The following is a 24,552-nucleotide window of genomic DNA, read 5'->3' as shown; positions in this document are numbered from 1 at the left end:
TTCATAACCACAATCAGCCCCCATGTTGATCACAATAAATCCAACAGAGCCTCATCATTAATAATTATCTTTTAGCAACCTTACTCCATAAGCACCAGGATATTATGTATTGCTATATTTGGAGTTTACCGAACAAGACCTTCATGGGAGGCAGTAAAGCTCCAAAGCCAAAGAGTTGATCTAATCTGTGTAACACATGTCGCAGGTAGCGTGCCAGCAGCTTTAAGAGACATCTTGACAAAGACCGAGTGCCATTATTCAGCAAAAAATCAGTCCCGTGAAATGCTTATTTGCAGAAAATGTGGATTTCAGGGAAAAATGTTTAGTCCGTTTGACTTGCTGGCCGCCATTCACTTTTCAAAGAATGAAGGCCAAATATCTCTGCAGAAACCATTTCATTCCTTGCACAATTTGTTCTTGGATTGCAGATTAGCAAAGAAACATTTATTGCACTTCTATTCACTCGTAGAGGCTCAGGAATATCCATATGATGGTGCGTTGTTATTTTTAGACTGCATGTTTAAATGGAATTCCACAACTTGGACTATGATGGGAAGGTTTTCAATTTCAGTCACTGGTCAGGATCACCACTTGTGGGCGGCAGAATGGCACAGATGGTAGAGCCGCTGCCGTACCGCGCCAGAGATCCTGATCTCAGGTGCTGTCTGCGTGGAGTTTGCTTGTTCTCCCTGTGGATTTCTTCCAGGTGCTCCGTTTCCCCTCTCACAGCCAAAAGACGTGCGGGCTTGCTTGTGGTTGGCCTTTAAATTGCCTCTAGTGTGCAGGGAGTGGATGAGAAAGAGATAGCGTAGAACTTGTGTGAACAGGTATCACAAAATGCTGGAGTAACTCAGCGGGTCAGGAAGCATCTCTGGAGAGAAGGAATAGGTGACATTTCGGGTCGAGACCCTTCTTCAGACTGATGTCAGGGGGACCAGGACAAAAAAAGGATATAGGTGGAGACAGGAAGACAGTGGGAGAACTGGGAAGGGGGAGGGGAAGAGAAACTATCTAAAGTTAGAGAAGTCAATGTTCATACCACTGGGCTGCAAGCTGCCCAAGCGAAATATGAGGTGCTGTTCCTCCAAATGTGAACAGGTGATCGGTAGTTGGCGTGGACTGTGGGCCGAAAGGCCTTTTTCCAAGCTGCGTCACTGAGAATACTGTGTTCAAAATTATATGTACCCTTCCCTTCCCAACCCACCAAGATTCCTATGAACATGATTCACACTCCAACCAAGTATATGCCCAATGTAAAATAAATTGCTCAAGATCAGACTGTAACATTTGCCTCAACATAACAAAGGCACAATTTATGGATTTTATACCCGTTACTTTTATCCCATTTCTAGATTACCATGAATTTAATTATCATGTGCATGTAAATTGCAAATTAAATTTTATTTTGAAATATCCATACAATGCCCTCCATAATGTTTGGGACAAAGACCCATCATTTACTTATTTGCCTCCGTACTCCACAATTTGAGATTTGTAATAGAAAAAAAATCACATGTAATTAAAATGCACAGTCGGATTTTATTAAAGGCCATTTTTACACATTTTGGTTTCACCATGTAGAAATTACAGCTGTGTTTATACATAGTCCCCCCCCCATTTCAGGGCACCATAATGTTTGGGACGCATGGCTTCACAGGCATTTGTAATTGCTCATGTGTGTTTAATTGCCTTCTTAATGCAGGCATAAGAGAGCTTTCAGCACCTTGTCTTTCCTCCTCTTTCCATCACCTTTGGAAACTTTTATTACGGTTTATTATCAACAGGAAGACCAAAGTTGTGCCAATGAAAGTCAAAGACGCCATTATGAGACAAAGAAACAAAAATAAAACTGTTGGAGACATCAAACCGTAGGCTTATCAAAATCAACTGTTTGGAACATCATTAAGAGAGCACTGGTGAGCTTACTAATCGCAAAGGGACTGGTGGGCCAAGGAAGACCTCCACAGCTGATGACAGAAGAATTCTCTCTCTAATAAAGAAATATCTCCAAACACCTGTCCGACAGATCAGAAACACTCTTCAGGGGTGGATTTGTCAATGACCACTGTCCGCAGAAGACTTCATGAACAGAAATACAGAGGCTACACTGCAAGATGCAAACCACTGGTTAGCCACAAAAATAGGATGGCCAGGTTACAGTTTGCCTAGAAGTACTTAAACGAGCAACCACAGTTCTGGAAAAAAGTCGAGTGGCCAAGTCAATCACCCGATCTGAACCCAATTAAGCATGCCTTTTATATGCTGAAGAGAAAACTGAAGGGGACTAGTCCCCAACACAAGCATAAGCTAAAAATGGCTGCAATACAGGCCTGGCAGAACATCACCAGAGAAGACACCCAGCAACTGGTGATGTCCATGAATCGCAGACTTCAAGCAGTCATTGCATGCAAAGGATATGCAACAAAATACTAAACATGACTACTTTCATTTACATGACATTGCTGTGTCCCAAACATTATGGTGCCCTGAAATGGGTGGGGGGGGGGGGGGACCATGTATAAACACTGCTGTAATTCCTACATGGTGAAACCAAAATGTGTAAAAATAGCCTTTATTAAAATCTGACAATGTGCACTTTAACTACGTGTGATTTTTTTCTATTACAAATCTCAAATTGTGGAGTACAGAGGCAAATAAATAAATGATGGGTCTTTTGTCCCAAACATTATGGAGGGCACTGTACAACCAAGCTTGAACTGCACAGCACAAGATTGAATTTTAGAAAGAATTCTAGAGCCAGGGGCTTAAGCAGTTGTAGACATGATTAGGGCAGATAATTAACTAGGCCATTTGTCAGCACACTGCTAACGCTGCAAGGATTGCAGCCTTAAGCAGCATGGATAATTTTTCTAGGAAGTTCACAGACCTCACCATGCCAGTCATTAAGTGAAAGTCACTGCATAGCTGAAGAAGCAATGCAATCTTTAACCAAACTGGAAAGGAAATAAGCAGGAAGGATCTGCAGATGCTGGTTTAAACCTTAGACACTAAATGCTGGAGTAACTCAGTGGGACCGGCAGCATCTCTGGAGAGAAGGAATGTGTCATGTGATGGACTCTGCATCATCGTCTGTATCTCTCGTTTCCTTTTCCCATGACTTTCAGCCAGAAGGATCTCGATCCGAAACATCACCCATTCCCTCTTTCCAGAGATGCTGCCTGTCCCCGCTGAGTTACTCCAGCATTTTGTGTCTATCTTTGGAAAGTAAATAATTCTGATTTTAAAAACTGCCAAATACCACTGTGGCAATGATCACAGCATGTTTTACGAGTTCACTGACTTTAGACTTTAGTGAAACAGGCTCTTCGGCCCACCGAGTCGGCGCCGACCAGCGATCACGCCACGCACTAACACTATCCTACATACGAGGGACCTGCATGCTATAAAAACCAACTGTACAATCGCCCGGCACGGGGAGCTGAGATTCCCCCCGGTGCAGGAGCTTGATCGCCCCGATGGAAGGTCCGATCGCCGGCTATGGGAACAAGATCGTCCCGTCAACGGAAGGTTAGAGGCCCCCCGACTACCGGAGGACAAAGAAGGGAAGAGATTGAACTTTTTTTCGCCTTCCGTCACAGTGAGGAACACGGAGGAGTCACTGTGGTGGATGTTCATGTTAAAATGTATTTTGTGTGTCCTGTTGCTTTTTTATTGTTCTGATGACTGTAAGTGAAATTCCTCATATGTTGCAAAATATACTTGGCTAATAACGTATGGTTATGATTATGATTAATACCACGAGGCCGAATCTTTGAACAGACAATTACTTACCCTCAGCACAATGCTTAAAAAATGTGGGCAAGCCGATGAGAAATTAATTAAAACAAAATTAATCCCAAGCAACATGCAGCTTCACGGTCATTTTTTTCTCCAGATTTCGGTCCAGACCGCAGCTAGTCAGAATTCCAGCATCTTGTGCAGGTAGCCATTTCCACAGTACTTGTGTGCCCAGTAGCAGGCCACATTTCATTGTCCGGTGTAGTACTTAATCTTGCTCTCATCAGTGCAGACTCAAGGACACAGGAAAGAAAACACAAGTTGCATGACGAACACTCAAACCACCAACACTTCAATCCCTTCGACAGATTACGTCAGTCAGCGTCGAGACAAATTGCTGGGTAACATTTTAAAACATGCGTTTTGAATTAATTCCTCTGAAAGGGATATTTATCATCATCTCCCTCTGCTGGAGGCAGGAATGAGACATGCATCATTACCTTTGCATCCAAGTTGCGCAGAGAACATGCTCACAGATCGCACTGATTAATGAGGCATCGATGCTGATTGTACGGATTGTACAGCCAAATTTGCCATGTGCAGGAAGTAACAGCAGATGATGGTTTATACTGTAGACACAAAATGCTGGAGTAACTCAGCGGGACAGACAGGCAGCATCTCTGGAGAGAAGGAATGGCTGACGTTTCGGGTCTAGACCCTTCTTAAGAGTGTGAAGAATGGCCTCGACCCGAAACATCACCCATTCCTTCTATCCAGAGATGCTGCCTGTCCCGCTGAATTACTCCAGCATTTTGTGTCTATCTTTGGCCAAATCTGCCATGTTCACCTGATACGACAAACTCACGCAAATCTCAAATAATCAAATTACTTTCACGATTATGGGGCATCCGATTTTTTTTCATTTGACCGCGTTACAATATTACAATACAATTGGTGAAATCATCAAATGTGGCAAAACCTACCACATCTTTCGCCAAATGAGCATTTTATCTAGTTGTGTTTTTCCAACAGCTTGTGCTTTATTTATAAACATAAATCACTTGTGACATCTACAATGCATCTGTGCAATTAACTACCTTTATTTCACATATCTCATGTTGCAAATGTACCTTGTCAGCCACAAGCATCACTGACTTTATCTACAGGTGCAGAATCAAAAATCCATAATTTTGCCATATACAAACAAGCCTGGAATAAAACTTTTGGAATAAAACATGAATCCATTTTCTGGTTATAGCCCAGCACCTGTAGGACAGGCAACACCAGAGCAAAACTGAGTCCAGTAAAGCCATTCCAGTACTCTCTCAGTTGGAGATCAACGAGTCTACAACAGGGTTCAGACAAAGACAGCAGGAATATTCTTCCAAGTTTTCAAAAATCAAATTTTAAAACGTAACAGCCATTTAGAAATGGTCATTATGGAATGGTTTATTTCAGTATTTTAATCTGTCTTGGCAGCTAAAACGAGTGCAATATACACCTCCCACATTACATGCAATGAGTTCACTTCAAACCAGTGGAGCATTACAGAACATAAAAATGAAAATCCATTTTTCCTTTATAAAAACCACAAGTATTTAAAATAAAAATCCGACTCAGCAAATTTGGATGGGAAAGCAAAAATAAACAAACACAAAACCGTGTTATGTTGATTAAGAGAAATATTTCACCACTAGACCTCATTTTGACACAACATTTTGGTAGGACAAATGTTGCAAAGTATAGATAAGTAAATAAGCACCATCTTTTGGCTGGAGGCACTTGGCACAAAACAAAGACCACAAACGACTGAAGGTCCTGACAAAAGATGTGTAAGCATGCTTTTTTAAGTGGGGATAAGGGGATCATTGTCCCGCTGCAGTACACAACTTGGGAGAGGGGGGGGGGGGGGGGGGAGAGAGAGAGAGAGGGGGAGGCAGAGAGAGAGGGAGAAAGAGGAGGATGAAACAAGGCTATGATATGCAGAGTTCTTTTTTTTTTTTTGAAAGGTTGCTTTGTAAAAGTCTCAGCACTCTTGGTTCAATGTTGAGCAGTTTTTTAAAAAAAAGTCCCACGGCATTTTGGGTCTGTCACAGGTGCACGTCCTTAGTTCTGATTTCCTGCAACTTTGTGCGTAACTGCTGGAATGATGGTCTTCGACCAGGGTCCAAATCCCAGCACAGTTTCATCAACTCGTAAACAGAAGGTGTACACCCATCAGGTGGATCCATTTTGTAACCTTTCTCAACACGAGGAACCACATCCTTCAGAGGCTGCGGGATTAATTGTTAAAAATCAGTTTAGTTTCTGTTCAGTTTATAGTCACGGGTACAGTGAAAAGCTTTTGCTGCATGCTAACCAGTCAGCAGAAAGACAGTACACGGTGGCGCGGCGGTAGAGCTGCTGCCTTACAGCGCTTGGAGCACTAGAGACCCGGGTTCGATCTTGACTGCGGGTGCCGTCTGTACGGAGTTTGTACGTTCTCCCCGTGACCTGCGTGGGTTTTCTCTCAGATCTTCGGTTTCCTCCCACACTCCAAAGATGTACAGGATTGTAGGTTAATTGACTTGGTATAAGTGTACATTGTCCCCAGTGTGTGTAGGATAGTGTTAATGTGCGGGGATCGCTGGTTGGTACGGACTCGGTGGGCTGTAGGGCCTGTTTCCATGCTGTGTCTCTAATCTAAACTAAACTAAATACATGATTACAATCGATCCATTTACAGTGTGCAAATACATAAGGGAATAACGTTTAGTGCAAGGTAAAGCCAGCAAAATCACATCAAGGATAGTCCAAGGATCACCAAAGAGGTAGGTGGTAGTTCAGCACTGCTCTCTGGTTGTGATAGGATGGCGAGACCACATCTGGAGTATTGTATGCAGTTTTGGTCTCCTAATTTGAGGAAGGACATCCTTGCTATTGAGGCAGTGCAGCGTAGGTTCACGAGGTTAATCCCTGGGATGGAGGGACTGTCATATGAGGAAAGATTGGAAAGGCTGGGCTTGTATTCACTGGAGTTTAGAAGGATGAGAGGAGATCTTATAGAGACATATAAAATTATAAAAGGACTAGACAAGCTAGATGCAGGAAAAATGTTCCCAATGTTGGGGGAAACTAGAACCAGGGGACACAGTCTAAGAATAAAGGGGAGGCTATTTAAAACTGAGGTGAGAAAAAAATTTTCACCCAGAGAGTTGTGAATTTGTGAAATTCTCTGCCACAGAAGGCAATGGAGGCCAATTCACTGGATGAATTTAAAAGAGAGTTAGGTAGAGCTCTGGGGGTTAGTGGAATCAAGGGATATGGGGAGAAGGCAGGCACAGGTTACTGATTGTAGATGATCAGCCATGATCACAATGAATGGCGGTGCTGGCTCGAAGAGCCAAATGGCCTCCTCCTGCACCTATTTTCTGTTTCCATGATCCAGTTGCCTGATAACAGCTGGGAAGAAACTCTCCGTGAATCTGGTGGTGTGCGTTTTCACACTTCTGTACCTTTTGCCTGATGGGAGAGGGGAGAGGAGAGAGGAGAGAGTGGCCAGGGTGCGACTCATCCTTGAATATGTTGCTGGCCTTGCCGAGGCAGCGCGAGGTATAAATGGAGTCAATAGAATCATTATGTCCCAGCATGCCCATCAATAGTCTCTTCCCTTTAAAAGGCAATAACATTGTACTCTACATTTCCAATACTATCCGATGACTGGCTTTCATGCCCAATCGGGTTCATGAATTTGCCATGTTTCTCACCATGAACTGAGGAGTTTGACATAAAATAAACATCACTAACAATTGAAAAGCAATCCAGATCAAAAAGCGCCAAGCTCAGTTTTAAATATATAATTTCTCCCCAACCAATTTATTGTGACACTGAATACTAAAAGGCTGGAGATACTGTAGGTGGTGGAATCTTAAGCAAACCGCAAAGTGCTGGAGTAACTCAGCAGGTCAGGCTGTCGAAGAGATGGATAGTTTGGACTAGAAAATATAATTACACTAATTTACCCACCCAAAAGGTCATTTAAATTCAGATGAAGTTTAAACCCAAGGTACATTAAATAACAGACAATAATACAGCCTTAAGGTTCTAACTAGTAGTGCCAATGCAGTTTATACAAAAACAATGTAAAAAGTAAAGTGGTATTAAGAAATTGTGCCCTGTACAAAGCAGCAGGCCAAAAAGGGCTCTAATTTATTAAACTGGGTCTCTTGGACACAAGAACACTCACAGACATACTTTGAGTAGATATTCTCCCAATTTACAGATCATAATACGCGAGCAGAATTAGGCCAGTTTGCCCATTGAGTCTGCTCCGCCATTCAATCATGGCTGATCCATTTTTCCCTCTCAACCCCATTCTCCTACCTTCTCCCCGTAACCTTTGACCAAAGATAATAGAGCAGAGCAAGATAGACCACTCGACCCTAATAATCGTAGTATGTCGTGGCGCCATTTTAGTAGGCAGAAACTTGCAGAAACATTTAAAAAGAAAAATAACAAAAATCTGTGAATTGATAGATGAGATATATTCTGCATTTTTATGGTATCATCACACATACTGTTCCCCCAAAACACTGATTACACTGCGCGAGGCAGAGCGAACGGCGAGTTTTGCCTACTAAAATGGCTCCTTTGAGTACTACACTTCAGTCTGAAGAAGGGTCTCGACCTGAAACGTCACCCATTCCTTCTCTCCTGAGATGCTGCCTGACCTGCTGAGTTACTCAAGCATTTTGTGAAATAAATACCTTCGATTTGTACCAGCATCTGCAGTTATTTTCTTACACTTCAGTATAGGTGGTTTCGACAGAGTGGTCTATCTTACTCCACGCTAATATTTTTGCCTTTGACACCCTTACCAATCAAGAATCTCCGCTTTAAAATGGCCAGTGACTTGGTCTCCACAGCCATCTGCGGCGATGAATTCCACAGATTTACCACCCTCTGGCTACCGATATTCCCCCTCATCCCCATTCTAAAGGTACTTCCATTTTATTCTGAGGCTGTGCCCTCTGGTCCTAGACTCGCCCACTAAAGGAAACGTCTGCTGTATAGCAATATAACTAGAATATTGATCTGTATATAGATTTTTAGGTACTTTTAATTTAAAATCGGCAGTGGGTGAATTAAACTGATTGAAAATGTTCAATTTTATCACAAAGCTATTTACAACCATATTAAAACACACTCTGGAATACAGGGAAGAATTAGTGTATAAAACTAAATGGTTAAAAAGGTTATAATGCAGGATTTTGTTAGTTTATAGCAGATATACATTTGGAGGTGATAATAATCAGCATGTATGGATGAAATGTAAAAATGCAGACAAATTCTTTGGCTATTTAAACACTTTCAGCCATATTCCTCCACTCACCCCATGTCTATCTGGGATTTAGTTCAGATTTACCACTACTACATAACTTGAATAATGCACATTGCCAATGCAATGTACAAAGTGTGCCTTTGCACCTCTAGCGACAGTAACCTCGAGTACTAACTCGCCTGATAAATGTACAGATAACAGCAAATGTCGAAAAGTTATAAATGGCTGATTTCAAGTACGCATTGTGCCAGGCTACTTAACAGTCATGGCCAATACACATCTGGCGGTTACAGAGAATATTGATCTTCCTTCCTGGCAGAACACACAGCATCTCCATCCTCCAGTGAAGCTATGCAACCACAGTCTTGTCTTTCACTTGACTTGGCCATGTTCCAAAATCAATCAGGTGTCCTTGGGGGACTGTGAAGAGGAGCGCTGAACAGAAAGGCACTCGACAGACACTAGCTCATTTGACCTTGCCAAGGGCAACTTTGATGCAGCCTTCTCACAGAACTCTCAATTACTCCAAGCTAATTGCATCAGACGGAGACACCCAGCGGGGAAGGAGGGGCGGCACTGTAGAACGACTAATGGGATTGCTGTCTCTCAGCCTGGTTTTAACCCTGACTGCCAGTGCAGTTTTCTCCGTGACCACATGGGTTTCTCCCAAGGTGTTCTAGTTTCCAACACATCCCACAGCAGTGCTGGTTGCTAGGTTAATTGGCTAATGTGAATTGCCTCTAGTGAGTTGATGAGTAGGAGGATCTGGGGGAAATTGATGGAAGTGTGGGGAAAATATAAATGGGATTAGTGTAAATGGGTGCTTGTCTAATGAGGACAGTGGGCCCAATGACCTGCTTACGCGGTGTGGTACTCGAAAACTAGTATTTGTCTCAATGCAAGAGGCAAGATGAAGAAAACTCCATCATTTTGAAAGGACAATCAATAGTCCTGTTAATAGGTGGGAAGACCATAACACATGGAAGCAGATAGACACAAAATGCTGGAGTAACGTAGTGGGACAGGCAGCACCTGACACACAGGATAGATAAGGAATGGGTGACGTTTCGGGTCGAGTCCCTTCTTCAGACTCAGTCACCCACTCCTTCTATGCAGAGACGCTGCCTGTCCCGCTGAGTTACTCCAGCATTTTGTGTCTATCTTCGGTGTACTTCCGAGTCAGAGGAGCAGAATTGGGCCTCTCAAGTCTACTCCACCATTCAATAACCACAAGAGGGGTTGGGTTGGGGAAAGGATGCCACTCCCTGCAGAGCCACAGAGGCATGGGCAGGGTGTGGGGAGGGGGGTAAACCATCTCATCATTGAATATAATTGCAAAACATTCACCTTCCCAATTTTATTTAAATACAATAAATGTGCCTTATTCACATTACACAGAGGGGTCAGAAAAATAATACCAATCAGAAACACCACAATGGGCAAATATCATCAGTTCTGAAAGGTACAGCATACCTTTCTAACCATTACAACTCAGTTATTTTCATCTGACAAGCATTCCATTCACAAAGGACACAAAATGCTGGAGCAACTCAGCAGGTCAGGCAGCATCTCTGGAGAACATGGATAGAACTTTCGAGACAGAGGAAAGGTCTTGGCCAGAAACGTCACTTATCCAAGTTGTCAAGAGATGCTGCCTGACTGGTTGAGTTACTCTAACACTTTGTGTCGATTTGTGTATTAACCGGCATCTGCAATTCCTTGTTTCAGCAATTACATTCAGCCTGAAGTTCAAAAAGAATTATGATAATAGCTTCATTTGGCAGAAAACCTAATGGTCATCCGAATGACCACTGCTTGATCCAATTTATCACAATAATGCTTGCCAGATATCTAAGGAGCGCAAGACTGAATGCAGATTTCAGCTGTTGCCATCTTCTGTGGCATCACATCTGATCACTCAAATAGACCCAAGAGTGGAACTCAGCCAGAATAAATCCTCCATTCATCTGGCTTAGAAAATAACTGCAGTCGTGTCCACAGGCAGGATTTTTGGATCACATATGCAGCATCTTGTTTCACTGACTTAATACATATTACATTAAACTATGATTTATTTTGTTCTATTCGAAAAATATTCAGCCCCATAAAATAATTTTACAAGTAAATTAGATGTGATGAATTATAAATGATTACAAACATATTATATTGCTGGCTGCCCTAGATTTTTTAGATTTAGATTTAGAGATACAGCGCGGAAACAGGCCCTTCGGCCCACCGAGTCCGCTCCGCCCAGCGATCCCCGCACATTAACACTATCCTACACACACTACCCAGCCAATTAACCTACATACCTGCACGTCTTTGGAGCGTGGGAGGAAACCGAAGATCTCGGAGAAAACCCACGCAGGTCACGGGGAGAGCGTACATATAAATATTGTAAACAATGATTTGTGCATTTGCTCCCCAAAGTCCACTTCTAAAGCTATGCACATATATGCCATCTCTTTTAACAAGTGGAAACGTTTTTATACCTACCATTCTGGGATAAGGCACTCGCCCAAAAGAGTAAATTTCCCATAGAAGAATTCCAAAACTCCAAACGTCAGATTTAGTAGAAAAAATCTGTAACAAGGTAAAATGCATAATTCGCTCACATTAGTCATTGTTGTTTGCACATTTAGTTGATGAACTTGTTTGTTAAGCTATTGGCAAGAATAGCACAGTGAACTGCCCAGTCCATCACGGGTTCCGACCTCCCCACCATCGAAGGGATTTACCAGAGTCGCTGCCTCAAAAAGGCAGCCAGCCACAGCAGATCCACACCACCCTGGCCACACACTCATTTCACCCCTGCCATCGGGAAGAAGGTACAGGAGCCTGAAAACTGTAACAGCCGGGATCAGAAACAGCTTCTTCCCTACAGCCATTCAGCTATCAAATACAATCTCAAACAAGCTCTGAACTACATAACTATTATTGTTATTATTGCACTGCTATCATTTGTTTTTTGTGCACGTACGTGTACGTGTGTGTATATATAACAGTTTTTTTCCGCGAGTAGTACTCATTAACCAAAAGTCTGCAGTCTCTTTTTGCTCTGGTTTATTTCACTTACGTGTTTAAACCATAATGTTGTATTCTTAATGTTTTAATGTTTTATGCTTTATTCTTAATTGTTAAGCTATTGGCAAGAATAGACAATAGGTGCAGGAGGAGGCCATTCGGCCCTTCGAGCCAGCACCGCCATTCAATGTGATCATGGCTGATCATTCTCAATCAGTACCCCGTTCCTGCCTTCTCCCCATACCCCCTGACTCCACTATCCTTAAGAGCTCTATCCAGCTCTCTCTTGAATGCATTCAGAGAATTGGCCTCCACTGCCTTCTGAGGCAGAGAATTCCAGATTCACAACTCTCTGACTGAAAAAGTTTTTCCTCATCTCCGTTCTAAATGGCCGACCCCTTATTCTTAAACTGTGGCCCCTTGTTCTGGACTCCCCCAACATTGGGAACATGTTTCCTGCCTCTAACCTGTCCAACCCCTTAATAATCTTATACGTTTCGATAAGATCTCCTCTCATCCTTCTAAAGCATCAGTTCAAGGTGTAGCACTAAGTTTGAACAGCAAGCCAGAGTTTGTCGCCATTCCAGCGTTGCGTACCTGCAGTGCCTTCTGGTAATAACGTCGCTCCAGTCTTTCAACTGCACAGTGAATGCTGTGTTCGTGTTGTTACTTGTGAACAGAGCACCAAGGCACATTTCTTGTATGTGTACATACTTGGCAAATAAACTTATTCGTTCATGTATGATCTATATATATATGTGTATTTGTATGTGTATATACATACACACACTGAACTTTTGTTATATTGTGTACCGTGTACTACGTTTACATATTCTGCTGCACTGCTGCAAGTAAGAATTTAATTGTTCTATCTGGGACACTTGACAATAAAACACTCTTGACAGCTCAACGTGCTGCCTCTCACTGCCAATGGTCTGTGTTCAGTCCGGACTTCAGGTGCTGCCCTTGTGGAGTTTGCATGCTCTGCGATCATGTGGATTTCTTCCCATATCCAAAAGACATGAGGGCTGGTAGGTTAATTAGCCATGTGATATTGACCTTGGTGTCAGAGAAAGCTAGAAGAGATTGGTAGGGGTGGAGCAAGCCCTGGCAAGTGATGAGGAAAAACTTTTTCAGTCAGAGAGTTGTGAATCTGTGGAATTCTCTGCCTCAGAAGGCAGTGGAGGCCAATTCTCTGAATGCATTCAAGAGAGAGCTAGATAGAGCTCTTAAGGATAGCGGAGTCAGGGGGTATGGGGAGAAGGCAGGAACGGGGTACTGATTGAGAATGATCAGCCATGATCAGATTGAATGGCGGTGCTGGCTCGAAGGGCCGAATGGCCTGCTCCTGCACCTATTGTCTATTGTCTATGAATGGGTACAGGATCCACTTTTCACTTGCCAAGTTTTATCCCATCCCCACCTTTTTCTTCTTGATTTCCCTCCACGGATGCTGCTTGACCTGCTAAGTTCCTCCAGCACTTTGCTTTCTGCTCACGATTCTTGCATCTGCAGTTATTTTGTGCATCCAAACTAAAATGGGATTAATGTGGGGTGAGTGCCAATAGGTGGTTGGTGGTCAGTGTGAAACATAGAAAATAGGTGCAAGAGGCCATTTGGCCATTCGAGCCAGCACCGCCATTCATTGTGATCATGGCTGATGATCCACAATCAGTAACCTGTGCCTGCCTTCTCCCCATATCCCTTGATTCCACTAGCACTAGAGCTCTATCTAACTCTCTTTTAAATTCATCCAGTGAATTGGCCTCCATTGCCTTCTGTGGCAGAGAATTTCACAAATTCACAACTATCTGGGTGAAAATGTTTTTTCTCACCTCAGTTTTAAATGGCCTCCCCTTTATTCTTAGACTGTGTCCCCTGGTTCTGGACTCCCCCAACACTTTTCCTGCATCTAGCTTGTCTAGTCCTTTTATGATTTTATACGTCTCCCAGATAAGATCCCCTCATCCTTCTAAACTCCAGTTTAAATTTGAGATAAAAGACACAAAAAGCTGGAGTAACTCAGCGGGTCAGACAGCATCTCCGGAGAAAAGGAACAGGTGACTTTACAGGTCGAGACCCTTCTTCAGACTCAGGGAAAAGGGAAACGAGAGATATAGACAGTAATGTGAGAGGTATAGAACAAATGAATGAAAGATATGCAAAAAAAGGTAATGATGATAAAGGAAACAGGCCATTGTTAGCTGTGGTCTAGGTGAAAACGAGTATAGACAATGAGACTCAACAAGACAACTTTGAAGCTGGTACGACTTGGGTGGGGGAGGGATGGCCTCACTCTGACAATGGAAGAGGCCCAAAACAGAAAGGTCAGTGTGGAAAAGGGAAGGGGAATTAAAGTGTTTGGCAACCGGGAGATCAGATACGTCCAGGCGGACTGAGCATAGGTGCTCAATGAAACGATCGCCCGGTCTACATTTGGTAAGTTTAAACTTGTTTGACAACACCCCTGCAAAGCACACAAGGGTATTTTGCTCTGCTGAAGGTGCTATATAAAAACAAGTTTTCTCCCAGTCTAACATCGGTTTTGAATTTCAGCCAAAGGCAAATAACTGCACACCAAGCCAGACTTTCAGAATGACTATTTCTGAGATTAGAAATGGTTTTATTGCTGGCATTTTGTAAAAATACTTAAATTTAAGGGCATCTGTGGGTACCCTTGATTCTGACGTGTGTGGAATTAGTTGTGAGAAAGGTAATTACAGACTTTCCAGTGTTGAATTTCTAAACATTATGTGTGCACACACTCTCGCATTTCACGACTGCAACGCCACTTATTTACAGTCTGCCTCAAACATGAAAGCATTGTTTTGGTCGGAGCAGGACTCGGTAGAGGAAGCTGCCCAGTTTCCTTTCATGCACCAACATATTGCAGTACACAGCAAGCATACATTTCTTCGAAATAAGTTGCAAAGTTCCTCCTTCCATGCAGCACTGCCCAAGTGATTCAGGAACTGAAGCTTATCTCCCAGCACTGTTATACCATTTTGGGCATCTCACAAGTCCCAACTTCAAAATGTCACAAGGACAGGAAGGACACAGGCCAAGAAAACCATCACAAGTTGCGTGTTACCTTTTCTTTAAGAGCTTCAGGGGCTGTCCATTTTACTGGCAACTTCCCAGTGTCTTGTGTAGAAGAAGCTTCTTTCGTAAGACCAAAATCACTAACTTTAGCTATGTTATCCTCAGAGACCAAAACATTGCGAGCAGCTAAATCTCTATGTACAAAATTATTTGCTTCCAGGTATTCCATTGCTTCACAGACATTACTACAACAAAAAGAAAGAAAAAATGTAAGTTTTGACATTTAACATGGCATTAATGCTGACAATTTACTTTCGAATCAAAAAAGCATTTGCAACTTTTTGTTAAAAAAATACTGGCATTTCTCTGTACATCCCCCTGTTCTTAGGAGCTTGTGCATACCGGAGGTTAGTTCAGCTTTAACCAGAACAGTGGACTGAGAATTCTATCTCGACAGATAGGCAAGGGTGGCAGATTTGATTCCCCAAAGGATACAAATTAATTCGATGTGTTTTAGAGTTCTACACTCCCCGGTGAAGATTAGTGATAAAGAATATGAGTGGGCAGTACAGGGCTAGGGAACTACAAGGCTGGAGTATGGTAGGGACATTGGCAGAGGTGATGAGATCAGTAAAAGCCTGAAGAAGAGTCCCGACCCAAAACATCACCTATCCCTGTTTCCCAGAGATGATGCCTGATCCACTGAGTTATTCCAGCACTGTGTCAAGATTAGTGGCAGTAGTGCACTTATTTCCAGGTAGTTTTGCTGAATTTACATTTTCCAGTTGCCTTGAGGAGAATCCCCCTCGCCTGTCAGGATTAATCCTAAATAACTCCGGATTTGAATTAATTGACATTCTGTTTTTGCTGTTCATCTCTTAAGAAATGTAGTCTCCGTATAGTTTTAAAAAAAAACTATTTATTGACCAGAGTAACACACAAATTGCTGGAGTAACTCAGCGGGTCATTGAGCATCTCGGGGGAAAAGGAATAGGTGACATTTCAGGTCGAGACTCTTCTTCAGACCCATTTGATATCCTGAGTAACACACAAATTGCTGGAGCAATTCAGTGGATCAGACAGCACCTGTGGAGAAAATAGACAGGGGATGTTTCGGGTCGGCACCTTGCTGATGCCGTAGGTCAGATGGGTCCTGACACGAACCGTCACCTGCCCATTACCTCCAGCGATGTTGCCTGACCTTACGAGTTACTTAAGCACAATGTATTTTACTCAAAATTCAATCATCTGCAGTTTCTTGCATCTCATGTTTAATAACCTGCTTATCAGTTTCACTTATTTGCCCTGTAGTGAATGCACCTATGGGAACTTGGGAATTATCAGCAAGTTTCCAAATTGGAATTTGTGTAAGAAGGAACCGCAGATGCTGGTTTACACTGAAGATAGACACAAAATGCCGGAGTAACTCAGCGGGACATGCTGCATCATCGCTGGAGAGAAGGTATTTATTAAATGCTGGAGTAACTCAGCAGGTCAGGCAGCATCTCAGGAGGGAAGGAATGGGTGACGTTTCAGGTCGAGACCCTTGAAGAAGGGTCTCGACCCGAAACGTCGCCCATTCCTTCCCTCCTGAGATGCTGCCTGACCTGCTGAGTTACTCCAGCATTTTGTGAATAAATACCTTCGATTTGTACCAGCATCTGCAGTTATTTTCTTACATCGCTGGAGAGAAGAAATGGGTGACGTTTCGAGTCGAGACCCTTCTTCAGACGAAATTGGAATTTGTTGGATCGACATCTACAAGGCAATCGCTCTTATAGCTCCAGATGGAATTCTACATTGACATTCCACAAACACATCATAAAATTCTGTGATGATAACATGGAGTTGTTAACATTTACAGCTTATTTTCAATAGGAGCTCAAGCAAACATTGCCATCCAAGACAACTGCTTACAAAAACTGACCAGGGTACCACGGCTCCAACTGTTGCACATTAAACTACTAAGTAAATGTCTAACAGGGATAGGAAACAGAGTTCTGCAATTTGCTGCCAAAAGCACATACTTAAAAGTATGTCTACTTTATAAACATGATGATATGCAAGCTGGTTCCGAAAATGAAGTTGTCTGTTGATTACAGGTCCAATTGTGTAAGTGAAAGGCAATATAAAGATTAGACATATCTGATGTGCACAATAGGAATGGAAAGCAGAAGCTCATAAATCATGAGCAGAATTAGGCCATTCGGCACGAAGCCTACTCCGCCATTCAATCATGTACTCTGACAATTAAGTACTCCGAAACGTCATCTGTAATAATGGACTCCAAAATCTTCCCAACGATTGAAGTCAGGCTACCCAGCCTACAGTTTCCCATCTTTTGCCTAACTCCCTTCCTGAACAGCAGATTAGCATTTGCAATGATCCAGTCCTCTGGGACTACTCTTGACTCTAGTGATTCTTAAAAGATCACTACTAATGCCTCCACAATCTCGAAAGCTACCTCTTTCAGAACCCTGGGGTGTAATCCATCTGGTCCAGGTGATTTACCCTTTCAGCTTCCCAAGCACATTCTCCCTTGTAATAGCTCCAATAACTTCTACCCCGACTATCCTGAATTTCTGGTATGTTGCTGGTGTCTTCTGCTGTGAAGACTGATGCAATTCAATTCACTTATTCAATTCACCCGTCATTTCTTTATTCCCTATCAGTATCTCTCTGGCATCATTTTCCACTAGTCCAATGTCCACTCTTGCCTCTCTTTTACACTTTGTACATCCGAAGAAACTTTTGGTATATTTTATATTATTGGTTAGTTTACCTCCATATACCATCTTTTCTTTCCTGATTGTCTTTTTAGTTGCCTTCTGTTAATTCATGTTTTGTAAGTTGTCGGGAGTAGAATAAGGCCATTAATTTTTAAAAGCTTCCCAATCCTCCAACTGAAGATGTACTTTGATGAAACATCTGCAGGATCTGAAAATCTCAGCTTTGGTGAATTACCCCAACCCTTTTTCTCATCCCTCGGTCAATTGGTGCTTAACATATTGTGACTTTTCTGTAAGTTTGCTTTCATTCCTTGATATTGCAAACCGAGCCATCCAAATTATAATACTCACATGGAAAACTTTAATAGACAATCTCCGCCCAGGACAGATCTTCCTCTTGATCGGAGGTAGTCCACCAAACTGCCCTAGTAATGAGGAAGTTTCATTCATTAAGATATTAGCGCGAGTGTCTTTGTTTTTGAACATTTCAAAGCCGAAGACTCAGTTCAGTTTAGTTTATTGTCACGTGTACCGAGGAACAGTGAGAAGACTGGGATTTGCTTCCTTTGGTTGATACTGAGTAGAACATAATCATCGGAGAACACTGGGCAGAAAGCGACCGATTTGCTGAGTTGTAGAAATTACTTTTCCTTGTCTAAACGTTCTCTCTCATTCAATCTAAACTGGTTCAGTTAATTCCCCTTCACCCAGGCATCTTTTCAGAGGCTATTTAAAGCAAAAACATCTTTTGCAAGATATGGGCCCTGCTGTGAACATCCACCCTTAAATGATGAGTGAAGCAGGAATTTGAGACTGAGGACCAGATGAATGTGTCAGACGTCACATATCGGCCAGAGAACAGATTGCCTTCCCGGAAGGCACATTGGTAATGAGGTTCCCACAGTCACTACTGATAATAGTGCACAAACTAAGTATTTAGTCCATTATTTTGGAGTTTATCTCCCCATCGGCTGTGGTGGGATTCAAAACTTGTGTCTCTGGATAATGGTCCAAGCCCCTGGATTCCTGCCCAGTAACTTATCCACCATGTGTCCATGGAGTACAGCAAGGTCAACATAAAGAAAAGCAATTAATTAAATGGAAGGGAACATCAACAAAAACAGCTAATCATGGCAGAGGTCACAATCTTTCATTTGTACAAATAACCCTCGAGTGCTCAAAAAAATCCGAGAACAGACGCATTAAAAGACACAAAAAGCTGGAGTAACTCAGCAGGTTGGGCAACATCTCTGGAGAACATGGAGAGGTGGCATGGTGGTGCAGCAGTAGAGTTGCTGCCTTACAGCGTCAGAGACCCAGGTTCGATCCTAATCACGGCTGCTCTCTGTATGGAGTTTGTACGATCTCCTTATGACCTGCATGGGTTTTCTCCGGGGTTTCCTGTTTCCTCCCACTCTCCAAAGACGTACAGGTTTGTAGGTTAATTGACTTGGTATAAATATAAATTGTCCCTCGTATGTGTATCACAGTGAAAGTGTGCGGGGATTTAATCTGGTCGGGGCAGACTCAGTGGGCTGAAGGGCCTGTTTCCATGCTGTTGCGGTGGTCCCTGGTGGTGAGCAAAGATAATAGAGCAGAGCAAGATAGACCACTCGACCCTAAAAACCGTAGTATGTCATGGCGCCAGTTTAGTGGGCCGACACTTGCAGAAACATTTTAAAAGAAAAATAACAAAAATCTGTGAGTTGATAGATGAGATATATTCTGCATTTTTATGGTATCATCACACATACTGTTCCCCCAAAACACAGATTACACTACGAGAGGCAGAGCGAACGGCGGGTTTTGCTTACTAAAATGGCGGACGTTACGCTCCTCTGCGTACTACACTTCAGTATAGGCGATTTCAACGGAGTGGTTCATCTTGCTCCTCTAGTATCTTTGATAGTGAGTCACGCGTGGTACGAACCCTCGGCTCGGGGAGGGGTCATGTAACATGGAATGGGGAGGGGGGGCAGTTGGTAGTGGAGCTCAAGGAGGAGTTGAACTGGATGGGGGTTTGGGGAGCTCTATGGTGTTTGAGAAATTTAAAAAACTTTGCTTGACACGTGTCCCGCTTCATTGGCTTTGCTTGACACCCATGCATCACTGCGTCTCTAAAACTAAAAGGTGGTATATCAGATCGGGACCCTTCAGACCCTTGAGAGTGAAGTTGGATCCCAACCAGAAACGTCACCCATCCATGTTCTCCTAGAAGCTGCTTGATCCGCTGAGTTACTTCAGCACTGTCTTTTTTTGTAAACCAGCATCTGCAGTTCTTTGCTTCAACAGAAGCATCAATCTCCTTATGCAAGTGGAGTTCTTATTTGTCATAGAACTTTAATTTAGCGTACAAACAATGACCCATTTCAGAGTTTGAAATGTTAAAATGGGCAAATATGTGTCGGTAAATCCAAATTGTTATTGTAGTACAAAATTCATTTCCTTCATTGAAGAATCATTGTTTTAACTTCAGAGGAAAAAAGGGTACATACTGTAAATAAAAAAGACTAATCATTCAAAATTGTGGGTATTAGCTACAGGGAGAGGGTACACAGATTCCTGACAGAAGTGTACAAAATTATGAGAGGAATTGATAGGATAGACAGTCAGCATCTTCTTCCAAGAATGGGGAAAAGAATCAAACACTAGAGTGCATAGCTTTAAGGGGAGCGGGGCAATGTTTAAAGGAGATGTGTGGGGCAAGATTTTTTTTCACACCCAAACAGGGCAGCGAGTGCCTGGAAAGCACTGCTGGGTGTGGAATTTGAAGTAGACACGTTAGTGCCTTTAACAGACTTTTGGGTAGGCATATGGATATGCAGGAAATGGAGGCATATGGGTTATGTGCAGGTAGATAAATGATGGCCTGGGTATTATGTTTGGCACAGGGCCTGTTGTGGGCTGAAGGGCCTGTTCTTGCACTGTATTGTTTTATGTTATAAAGATTGTTTTACCGCAAGGACTGCATTTTGGTGTCACAAGAGGGGAAACAACGTACTTCTCCATTATGCAAAATCAGAACTCGATAAATAGGAATACTTTGAACTACTTTGGAAAATTTGATGACAATCAATTTGAACAAACCTCAAAGTACAGACATTTTAGAAACCTGGGGCACAAACTGTGCAATTGGTGTGGAAATAAGTAAATCCAATTACTTTACAGGGAGAACTCAAGGGGGAAAGAGAATACATTTTGCATGTAGAGGGCTCATTTCAACAATGTCGTTTAACAACTATTTGGCATAGATCATGTGTCACCAAGTACTGGCTAGAAACCCTAGCTGATCACTCTCTATCTCCTGTTCAATAGCCTGATTATCAGTTTCAATTATTTACCCTGTATTGACTGCACAGGAATCTTATGAATAATTTCATAGTAAAAAGGGTTGTTTTCAGGTTTACATCCACTCAGTTTCTATCTTCAGCTGGTAAAAATAGACTCTGGGCATCTTTATCCACCTGGCAACCAATCTTTCAACTCCATGTATTTTTTCTCATCTATCTGGGCGACGCAGTAGCGCAGCGGTAGAGTTGCTGCCTAATAGCGCTTGCAGTGGCGGGTTCGATCCCGACTACGGGTGCCGTTTGTACGGAGTTTGTACGTTCTCCCCGTGACCGTGTGGGTTTTCACCGAGATCTTTGGTTTCCTCCCACACTCCAAAGACGTACAGGTATGTAGGTTAATTGGCTTGGTGTATGTGTAAAATTGTCCCTGGTGTGTGTAGGATAGTGTTAATGTGCAGGGATCACTGGTCAGTGTGGACTTGGTGGGCCTGTTTCCACACTGTGTCTCTAAAACAAAAAAACTATCCAGTTAAACTTCGAGTGATGATGCACCTTCTCGATGCTAGCCCCAAACCTGATGAAATGTTTATTCCATATGTAAGTACGTTCAAGTCCTGAATATCACAAGTAAATCATGGATTATTACAGCACTCAAAGATCACAAACTTTACAATGATCACCACCAGCCCTTCATTCATCCAGTCATCATACTTACTTTTGCCATGTATTCTGTTACAATATATAGTGAGCCACCTTCTTCCACAATGACACCCAGTAGTTGAACTAAGTTTTTGTGGCGGAGTTGTCTGTGTTAACAAAATAAAATTAGTTTGGTGTTAGCCTTCACAAAAACTAAATCTGGGTGACAGCAGTCAAGAATTCTTAAAAATCCAGTACTATATTGCCTAAAAACTTCTGCTGATTTTTAGAAATTTTTTTAAGACAGGTGATATTCAAAATGCTGCAGTTACTGGAATGCATGAAATACAAGGTCTAACCACAAATTCAGTTCCTGACCCTCAGAATCTTGCTCAATTCCTACCACAAACTAGTCGTACGCTTTTCACTGCCGACCAGTGATCCCCGCATATTAACACGATCCTACACACACTGGAGACAATTTTTACATTTACCAAGCCAATTAACCTACAAACCTGTACATCTTTGGAGTGTGGGAGGAAACCGAAGATCTCGGGGAGAACCCACGCAGGTCACGAGGAGAACAATACTTAGCCACTTGTTCTGAATAATGTACAAGACAAAATATCAGATAGCCTTAGAAATATTAAAAACGGTAACTTAATACTGAACCGGGCAGCACGGTGGCGCAGCGGTAGAGTTGCTGCCATACAGTGAATACAGCTCCAGAGATCAGGGTTCGATTCCGATTGCGGGTGCTGTCTGTACGGAATTTGTACGTTCTCCCCGTGACCTGCGTGGGTTCGCCCCGAGATCTTTGGTTTCCTCCCACACTCCAAAGATGTACAGGTTTGTAGGTTAATTGGCTTGGTAAATGTAAAAATTGTCCCCAGTGCGTGTAGGATCGTGTTAATGTGTGGGGATCGCTGGGCGGCATGGACCCATTGGGCCGAATGGGCCTGTTTCCGCGCTGTATCTCTAAACTAAACTAAATAAATGAGCAGAATGAACCAGAGGTTGACACATCAGATGAGTGAAAATGAGTTTGTAAAAAGATAGTTAACCACAAAGGTGAGAATTTAACCCCTCCCACTTACACTCTCCCATAACAATGCAAGCTGAAATGTAAGCAGTATTATCAATAGACAATAGACAATAGGTGCAGGAGTAGGCCATTCGGCCCTTCGAGCCAGCACCGCCATTCAATGTGATCATGGCTGATCATTCTCAATCAGTACCCCGTTCCTGCTTTCTCCCCATACCCCCTGACTCCGCTATCCTTAAGAGCTCTCTCAAGCTCTCTCTTGAATGTATTCAGAGAATTGGCCTCCACTGCCCTCTGAGGCAGAGAATTCCACAGATTCACAACTCTCTGACTGAAAAAGTTTTTCCTCATCGACACCAATTGATTCCTTGCTGCGGCAGATCGTGTCTCACAAACCCTATTCAGTATTTTGAAGTAGTAACTAAAAAGGTTGACGTGGGTAAAGCCACAGGCATTGTCTACATGGACTTCAGCAAGGCAACTGATGATAGGCCTATTAGTAGATTGGTGAAAACATAGAGGACAAAACAGAGGACAAAATTAAATCCAAAATCTACTTCTATTCAAAACCCAGACAGCAAGACTTTAATTGTTCAAGGTTAAAAATAGAAGCCACTTGAACACAACAAGATTGCACAGGATCAATGATAAAACTTACGTCATTACAGATGCTTCAGCAACAAAGGCTTGTGCAGTTGCATCATGTTTAATGCATTTGACGGCAACTTTGTTTCCTCTATATTCACCCAACATCACATCTAGAGTAAAACAAAAGTTTAGTTAAGGGAGGAGCATTCGCATTTAACAGAACTTCTGCAAGAAAGAATTTCATTGTTATGTTTTGGGACAGACACGTGACGATAAAACACATTTGACTCTTGGACTTGTGAGCATGTAAAATTGACCATTTTAGAAACAATCAGCATGGTGGATGGTGGGGTCTAAACAGAAAAGCTTGGCAAAGTAGGGGTTTAATAAAAGCAGCAAAGAAAGCGAGGTCTGGCAAGATGATGAGGGACTTGGGGTTTTTAAGCGGGCAATTATGATTGAGCAGCTATGGACACGAGCCATACCTGTATCAAGAGAGGGGAGGTGGCATGGATAAACATGGATACTCTGGTGGAGATCTTGGGTAGTAGAGCACATAGGAGAAGGGTTTTATTTTAGTGTGATCTTTTAAACCGAGGTCTTGCCTGTGGTTAAAAGACCTCAAGATAACATTTGAAGAGCAGCAGGAGGGGGAAGTACTTCTGATGGTCAGACCGATAACAATCCCTCAGCCACCAAACACCACCCCTTAATGCTTGAGAAACATACAAAATGGAAACCCATCATTCTCTCAAGATAACTAAATTTCCCATCTTGATAATAATCAGCAATATACATATGCACCATGTTTATATGTTCATTGAGCAAGCGATATCTAATTTATTTAATGTTGATAAAGGCACCAAGGTTATTTATTGTTGATAAAGGCACCAAGGCACATTCCTTGTATGTGTACATACTTGGCCAATAAACTTATTCAACTTCAATTTCAAATAACACCAGAAAAAATCTAATTAGCAAGCCGAGCACACAAACACCAACAGAATAACCGATGGTAATTAAAATAAGTTATCAATACAATGCAAATTTTCAAAGTACAGAGTAGTTTCAAGTGAAATGCACAAAATATAACAAGGTAGTGTTGTATAACATGATAAATTATTAAAGGTTGGTACT

The 24,552-nt window shown here is 42.4% G+C and overlaps 1 protein-coding gene across 8 annotated transcripts in view; it reads right to left on the bottom strand.

Annotated features, from left to right (window-relative positions):
- Positions 1 to 4,768: 4,768 nt before the first annotated feature.
- LOC144610884 (tyrosine-protein kinase CSK) overlaps positions 4,769 to 24,552 on the bottom strand; it is a 112,733-nt gene continuing 92,949 nt past the window's right edge. For all 8 annotated transcript variants that reach the window (XM_078429854.1, XM_078429858.1, XM_078429856.1 and 5 more), the window contains 6 exons: positions 23,486 to 23,585; positions 21,859 to 21,949; positions 18,205 to 18,278; positions 15,174 to 15,369; positions 11,555 to 11,641; positions 4,769 to 6,011 (listed from right to left, as the gene is read on the bottom strand). In XM_078429854.1, the coding sequence (XP_078285980.1) occupies positions 5,829 to 6,011; positions 11,555 to 11,641; positions 15,174 to 15,369; positions 18,205 to 18,278; positions 21,859 to 21,949; positions 23,486 to 23,585 (731 nt within the window). In that variant the 3' untranslated portion in view covers positions 4,769 to 5,828. The remainder of the gene's footprint in view (positions 6,012 to 11,554; positions 11,642 to 15,173; positions 15,370 to 18,204; positions 18,279 to 21,858; positions 21,950 to 23,485; positions 23,586 to 24,552) is intronic.

The sequence above is a fragment of the Rhinoraja longicauda genome, chromosome 38 (assembly GCF_053455715.1).
Source record: "Rhinoraja longicauda isolate Sanriku21f chromosome 38, sRhiLon1.1, whole genome shotgun sequence".
Classification (NCBI taxonomy): Eukaryota; Metazoa; Chordata; class Chondrichthyes; order Rajiformes; family Arhynchobatidae; genus Rhinoraja; species Rhinoraja longicauda.
The sequence above is the reverse complement of the archived record's forward strand: the minus strand, read 5'-3'. Positions and strand labels throughout refer to the sequence as shown.